General features: G+C 38.3%; 1 protein-coding gene across 1 annotated transcript; it reads right to left on the bottom strand.

Annotated features, from left to right (window-relative positions):
- Window positions 1–711: 711 nt before the first annotated feature.
- Window positions 712–7,878, bottom strand: eif1axb (eukaryotic translation initiation factor 1A X-linked b). Its single transcript, XM_061248820.1, has 7 exons — window positions 7,679–7,878; window positions 6,522–6,605; window positions 6,288–6,391; window positions 5,002–5,052; window positions 4,584–4,665; window positions 4,103–4,194; window positions 712–2,860 (listed from the first exon to the last, which is right to left on the bottom strand). The coding sequence occupies exons 1-7, from the start codon at window positions 7,692–7,694 to the stop codon at window positions 2,855–2,857; spliced, it is 435 nt and encodes a 144-aa protein (XP_061104804.1). The 5' UTR covers window positions 7,695–7,878; the 3' UTR covers window positions 712–2,854.

The following is a 7,878-nucleotide window of genomic DNA, read 5'->3' as shown; positions in this document are numbered from 1 at the left end:
GCAGTAGGATGAATTGCGATTTTGTCTGTCTATGTACAAAAACGAAATCCTCCAACTGCATCAGCATCGGTGCATCATTCATATCTACAGCAAGATAAAGACAACAAAAAACTGCCTGACCAAATCATTTATCAATGGGAAAAAATTGAATGTTTGGGTGGCCTGTAGCGTAGTGGTTAAGGTAAATGATAAGACAATAAGATCCGCACAGCCGTTGGGCCCTTGAGCAAGGCCCTTAACCCTGCATTGCTCCAGGGGAGGATTGTCTCCTGCTTAGTCTAATCAACTGTACATTGCTCTGGATAAGAGCATCTGCCAAATGCCAATAATGTAATATTGACCTATAGTACTTGGTACTTGGTCCATCTCCTTCAGCTGAAAAAGTACAGCTCAAAAACCAAGAATTTGACATTTTTCTTTTACCATTCATCCAATATGCATCTTTCCAGCTTGAAAATGAATGATTGCCACATGGTGCTTAGACCCTGTTATATTCGACATTTTGGGGACCATAAGCAATTTTATTTGGGTCTTTCCAGTGACAGGGATGCTGTAAAATAAGATTTGCTGACATAGGAACAATTCAGTGAGAAATGTGATTATGGAAATCAGGAAGGGGGGCGATATGTTTTCACTGCAACGTGTAAAAAAGGCGGCATTTATAACGGGGGCTTGTGTTAACTGGCAATTAATTTAAAAAAGACAAGGATCTCAAGGAGACAAAAAGCAGAGGTTTTATTTGTGGAAATTTGTTTATGGACATAATTTTGCATTACTGCCATGCTAAATCATAACATGTTCAAACAACACTGTATATAATGTATATAATTTAAAATCAGGACAACTTAAAATTGTAAGGCAACTTTTTTTTCTTTTTAAAATAAACACAACTTTTGAAGGTCAGCTTTACTAAGGAGTGGGCGTTAGCTGAACTTCCGCATTCCAAGTTGAGTTTACTTAAAAAGCTGTGAATAAAGTGGATGGGTCTCACCAGACCATAGGCTTTCCCCACAACCTCCGTTCAATCAGCGGTTTGCCAAGATTCAATCTAATCACAATATGCTTTCTAATTATTTGAACAAAATAGTGTTGCATACTTTAGACAGACAGAATTTAATGGTGAATGGAATTAGAAATAAATCTTGTAACAGACTACGATACATACTTAACATCAACACAGCCAATAATAAAACTGTGGTTAAACTGAATCAAGGCCTTCATCTTTATTACAATCACAGATATCATTAAGTTAAGCTATGGACTGTTCCAGGGAAGAGAACGGTTCAACTTCTGAAAGTGGACGTATGAATTCAGTGAAGAAACATCAACAAGAAGGTGCACAGCACAGCCTCGTCCGTACACAGAACCATCCCATAAAGGCCAGTCATGCAACAGCTCATTAAAGACGGGACACTATACAACACAACTTTGCTTAACTGGAGAACTAAATTGAATATTTAATAGTAATGTTACATTTTTAGTGCATCTCAGGTTGTCATCAAAAGACAAAGACAACAACTCTTAAGTCCAGAGCTTGGGTAACTAATGTTTAATTTGTCCATTTAGCAAGGTCGCACAATTTCCCTTCGAAAACAAACTCATTTCAATAAGCCAGTGACAAGGAACACTCCACTGAAGGCAGCATGAAGACGTTGCAGTTTATTAAGGTGTCATAAAGGATGACTGTCTCACTGAGGGCAGACATCAACCATCTGAATTCCTTTGAATGACACGGATAAAGGTTCATACAAGATATGGCTAAAGTTTAGAAGGGAAAAACAAAAGGTTTGTCTGTGATACTGACAGGAAGAGATGCGCGCCAGTCACACTACAGGAAATGAAAATCAAACCACAATCAATGCATGGGACACTCAATGTTGTTTGACAAATTCATTTTGTGCCCAAACCAGAATCCTTTAACATTTATTCGTCAGGCCAAAGAATTGATTTCAGTTCTAAAATCAGGTTGGCAAGTTACAAAAATACACATTTGAGTCTGTTACAGTAAAATACTTCCATCCTTTTTACAAGGGCTTTCTGAGCACTGCATATTGTATATTTGAAATTATATTTTGTCAGAACAGCATCATCATGTGGACACTGGTGTAACTGCAAAATGTTTTCTTCAATACATACATAAAACAACATTTATTATACAAGATCATTTACAGGCTCGTGTAGGAACCGCCCATTCTACACCCCTTATGTTTATAGCAGAATGGTACAAGTCTATAAGCATATCTAAAAACTGTCAAGTCCTGGTTCAGAAAACCCTTGCTCATTGGTCTTAGTCGTCCTCTAAACAGTCATTTTTCTAACAATGAAAGGCTGATCTAAATTTCTACTCAGAACAGAAGACAGAAGAAAACTGTTAATCCAAAAATAATAAACCTAAAATCAATTAATTGAACTCTGCATAATCCACCTTAATTAAGTCACTGTAGTAATACTACCGATACTGTATGTGATTAAGCAATTCATGAAAATGAAAAACTGCTGCTACCAATGTCCAATGTTCAACGTTTGATGGTATTTATTATAACCACGATAATCTGGGAACATATCAAAATAAAACAAATTACCAGATGAAACATAAAATGTTTGAACTTTTTATTATTCGGATAGTCTGCATTTGATTCTAAATTTCACATGAAGTGAAATAAAATATAAATACAATAAAACAAAACATGTGTAAAGAATGATTCTGTGTTACCAGTGACAAATTTATTTTTGAACCACCTTGTATGGGGACAGAACAAAGACTCCAGCTCATGCTTGGGAGCCAACCGGCCACAGTCCTGTCTTGCAGAGATAAAGGAGTCCCACTTCCTCTTTGCAAATAACGGGGCCAAGTTTAAATCTGAAAAGAAATGATAAGAAAAGCAAAGAATATTCGTTTTTAGTTTATGTACCCAATACACAGTAACACTTGGTATTATGGATTATTGCTGTCTGAGCAAAACTATGCAAATTCATTTAACCCCATTGGAATCAGCAGTCTCTTATTCAGATTATATTATTACTTTCGCTGCAAATAATTTCAGATATATTTTTATTGTCAGAGACGACTGGTGAGTATTTGAGACTGTTATACTCCATTACATAGATGTATCAGGAAATGGCATTATCCATTCAGACACTAACATCTCAAAAAACATTTTTTCTATGGAGCATGCAAATCAATGACCTTTGAGAGGACATCAGTAACTTATTTACAAATTAAGCCATACTTCTATAGTCTGCTCAACAAACTAATCTCACATTTTCTTCTTATCAGCATTGCCATTAGAGTACATTGTCGTGAGAACTTCGGTATATACCTTCTCTACATGTTACAAATATTTACAAAAGTATTTTCTTTCTCCACCCAGCCACTTTGGTATATGCATCAGACAAAACTCATAAACGGAGTGCTATTTCGGTACCGTATATAGGACCTAATGTAAAGCAACGGTACCACAGACTAGGTTTTAATTATAATGTGAGCACTAACACCTAAAACCTCATCTTGAACTGCATTTCCGTAGGCCATACCTTTCAATGACCTTTGAGAGAACATGTTACAGAGACGTTTCTCAAGGCAATTAATCATCCACACCTTTTCCTGTTCTTTAGGCTATATTTTTTTAAATTTGTCTCCAAATGAACTGATCCCCGTTATCCTTGTTTATTTTAAGCTGTTTATCAACAGCTGTGCCATGTCACTACCTCACTACCTAGACAGGACAAGACATCCAAGTGGATGTCGATGCCTTGTTTTTAAGAGCATCTTAACTGGAATTTAATATAGAGGTGATCAGCCGAAGCTCTGAACATATGCATTAGAACGATTTAACGTGGTTGGGAGCACAGCAACACATTTACTACTGAACCTCCGCAGAACCTCTGTAGCAAAGATCAATGCAGCAGCAATACAAAGGTCGAATAGCGATTGAGTGCGATTCCAAAACAGGGGACAGAGAAAACAGGGTTGAAGAGTAGTATAAAAGTACCTCAGTACTGAAGACTATATTTCCAGTTTATTTATTATTTTTTTGGAAATTTCTTGTTTGTTCAACATACACAAGCTAAACGAACATTACCAAGCTGTACTTATACTTACATCGTCAATGTCCTCATCGTCATCTCCAATGTCATCAAACTGAATTTCGTCATCATCGCCAGGTCCAAAGGTATCAGTCTCATTAATTTTAGCTGAGAGGGAATCATGCGGAGAGGACGTAAACGGAAACAGAGAACAAAAGTGAGAAAATGAGAATTGAACATATAATTCCTTACAGAACTGAGAAAAGCAACATTTCTCAGTTGCAAAATGAACATATTGCAGCAATGTAAAGTTATTGGAAAAATAATGATGTATGCAGTACATGTCGACACTCTAAAGGAATGACAAACAATATGGACTCAATTTCCAGCTGTAATAATCTTTCTGGGCAATGCATCAGTTGGGGCAGGTGGTCTTGGAAATCTTGGAAACATGAACTAGCCAGACTTGGGGCTGGACCGTCTTATCTGTAGTCATCCATGGCTGCTACCCACTGTGGCTCTCCTGTAATTTCATTTTCACTATGTGATAAACTCACCATGCTCAGGAAGCTCGCCATACGCCTTCAGACTCCTGGCCTCATCTGCATTATACTTAAGTATGACATCAGCTTTGTTGTCCTGGGGAAAGAGGTGGCCCAAAGGGCATAAAGAACAATTCAAAAACTCTATATACCTGCCTTTGCCTTGATTAGGGTTGACACACAATGTTAGATCAAGCCGTAATTAAGAGGCTACTATTGCTCTGCAGCACTACTGTAACTGTTCAATTCTTTGTCAGTACCTATTACACTTCTCCTTATAATGCAAAGTTAATTACTAAAAGAACAAAACAGGCTATATAAATATTCCAAGTGAAAAAGCTCCTTATTTTATTTGATCCTATCCATGCCATGCACACAATATACCAGTTCAAAGTCTAAAGTACAACTTCACTGTCAATGGAAGCCCACGTACCTGATAATCTCTGAGTCCCACCAATATGATATCAGATGTGTTTATCCAAACCTTTGAGAGAGAGGAGACAGTGATACAGATATGAAATAAAAATATCAGAGTATCAGAGTCCTGCTTGACTTATATAAAAAAAAAAAAAAAAAAAAAAAAAAAAAACATTGCCTAAACAATTTAAAATAAAAATGACAGATTAATAGATGCTTAAAGTAGACAGCCACTGAAAGCAGCCATCACATGACAAGAATCAAACACTAAGGCTTATCGTTTCAGGCGTCAATGTTTCCGCCATGGGATTTTAGTGGCTTGACACTGATCATGTGAAAGCAGTTTAAGGGTTCCAGAATTTCTAGGACAAGCATTCAGCCATCTAAACGATTTGTAGGGTTGCAGACACAATATGATGCCTTCATTCTTCAAATTCATCTCCATTTAATCTGAACCAATGTGGTAAATTGCCGTAGTCCCTGAGACATAATTTCAAGAGTTACAGGCCAAAAATCCCAGTCAACCGAATCAGCAAGCCCATCTGTCCAGTTGTATGTCTTTATTTCAAAAACACTGTTCATGCTTACACAAAAACATGAAATCAAAAATAGGACTATCAAGAGCCGGTCTCCAAACTTTAGTTGTAGGCGCATAAACAAGGCAGCACAATCTTCTTTGATCCAACGTTTGTTAGTTTTTTCTACATTAGAATAGAGTCTCATTAGCCAGCTGAAAGTCCAGAGACACAAAGAGCAGCACTTGCTTACAACGCACCAACAGTTTGTTCGGGGCATGTTGAGTCAGCATTTGGTCTAGAACAGTCCAAACAGGACAGAGTAAGGAACCTTCTCTGTCCTTCGGTACCAAAGCAATAGCACAGGATTGGTGGGGGGTTCTGGTCAGGAAAATGGGATAGGGGAGCAGTGGAACAGTGGGTGTAGGGATATATAATCCATTGAGGGAGGTGAAATGCTTTGAAACAACAGGAGAGGAACCTTTGCAGTGACATTTTTTTTAGTAGTATTTCAAAATGCCAAACCGCCAAATACACCCCAACAGAAGAGAAATCCAACTGGGTTATAGGTACAGCCCAGGGGATTGCTTTTCTGTTGTGATCCATTCAGCAATTTGGCCTTTTGAAACACTCCAATACATGTTTTGTGAACTGCAAAGGTTGCTCTCCTGTCGTTTTATTATATTTTATGGAGCGCTGATGATTCCCCACTCATATTTCTATCACATTTTCCAGAGGTTGAAATGTGAAAGGACATTTGAACTGAACTCGGAATTCAAGAGAGTACCTTTTTCCGCAGTTTCCCCCGGATGTGGCAGAGACGTTTCACACCATCAAAGCACATGGCCTCCAGCCTTCCATTCCCCAGCATCTTGATCACCTGGGCATACTCTACAAATTAAAGGTAAATTATTTACAGATCATCATTAACATATCCAAAAAAAAAACACACAAATCCTATCTTTAGACCTTGTTAAATGTAATGCATTAATATTTCAGAAATGGTGGAGGCAAAACTTACCCTGGCCATCTTCCTTGAACACCAGCTCTCTCTTTTCAGATTCATTCTCATTCTTACCACGTCGACGATTCTTACCTCCCTTACCTTGGTAGGGAGAACAGAGAGACCCAATAAGATCAAATCAGACATTCTTGCTCATTATACCAATAAGTAACCTAACAAACCCCTGGACAACCATGTTATCTGATTGGAGATGATACGGAGTCAATGGTGATGCAAACAAGACTCCAAACCCACAATATGTAATGTTGGCTCTCCTTTAAAAACAGATAACAGATGAAGCTGAAATCTTCCCAGTTAAAGTTATCAGTAAATTGCTGAAAGACTCACCTTCAATGATGAATGTATATTTTCAATATAAAAGGCATTTCTAATTCACCACAGAGCAAAACAAAACATAGAATGTCTGTAGTGAACATCACAGTAGAACACTCAAGAAAACGAATACATAAAGGCTATAATAGCAACACTAGGAAAAGCTAGCACACTGACAATGTAAAAGCTGCAATGTGGAAGCAATATAAATTTGAATCCTATAGGTGCACAAGCAACAGTTGCAAATGTTTACAAATTAAGCCTGCTTGACTTCACCAGTTAGCTCTAATGTTTTTATACGTTACTTCAAAAGCCCAGAACGATGTGAATCATTTTATGAAATGATTCCCGTCGTTTGCTGCCAGCCGGATGGCCACACAAACATCGCGTGTTTTGCAGTTGTGCTCAGCACAGCAGGAAATTGTTACGTTAATGACGACCATCTCAGTCCTCCTTTGGACCACTCACAATTTTAAACTCTCCTAGTAACTATTATAATTGGAATAACCAATCACATAGCATACTGGCTTGGCCTGGGCCTAATCTTATTGCGAACAGTAACCTATCTCCGTGGCCGGTTTAGCTACCGTTAGCTACCGTTAGCCCAATCGTACACGAGTCCGCATCACACCACAGTTTCCCACAATCGCTAGCAGCCTAAAGGTACACGAACACAAATATAATAAAGAAACAACATAGCCAGTCCCATTTGCCACCTAATTCAAAACTGCTGTCGACTGATCACATTTTCCGAATCATGCTAGCTGCTAACTATTAGCCTATTAACTAATATACATACGGCCGGCAAGTTGCGCAGACCGGAGAGTTTTCGTTGCTCATACCTTTATTCTTGGGCATGTTCGCTGATGATAAGAGCTGGTTGATCCAAACCCGTACTGTGTCTGTATTCTTGATATGTTCCAAAAAATTAAGTGGCGGGTAGCTAGCTATAAAATCGTCACGATGTCCGCAGCTGGCCTGTTTCCACGGACCTTCTGGTGAAGCGTTTCCTTCCTTGTTGCGCTTGCGCAGAATCACGCAT

The sequence above is a fragment of the Conger conger genome, chromosome 7 (genome assembly GCF_963514075.1).
Source record: "Conger conger chromosome 7, fConCon1.1, whole genome shotgun sequence".
In the NCBI taxonomy this organism is placed as follows: domain Eukaryota; kingdom Metazoa; phylum Chordata; class Actinopteri; order Anguilliformes; family Congridae; genus Conger; species Conger conger.
Note: the sequence above shows the minus strand (reverse complement) of the source record. Positions and strands in the feature narration are given on the sequence as shown.

Bases quoted from the DNA above. Each gene is read 5' to 3' on its own strand.
- eif1axb (XM_061248820.1), bottom strand. The intron at 6,392-6,521 runs GTAAGTTTTGCC...TTTAATTTGTAG, and splicing joins GTTCAAGGAAGATGGCCAGG to AGTATGCCCAGGTGATCAAG. The intron at 4,666-5,001 runs GTACGTGGGCTT...CTCTTTCCCCAG, and splicing joins TGGGACTCAGAGATTATCAG to GACAACAAAGCTGATGTCAT.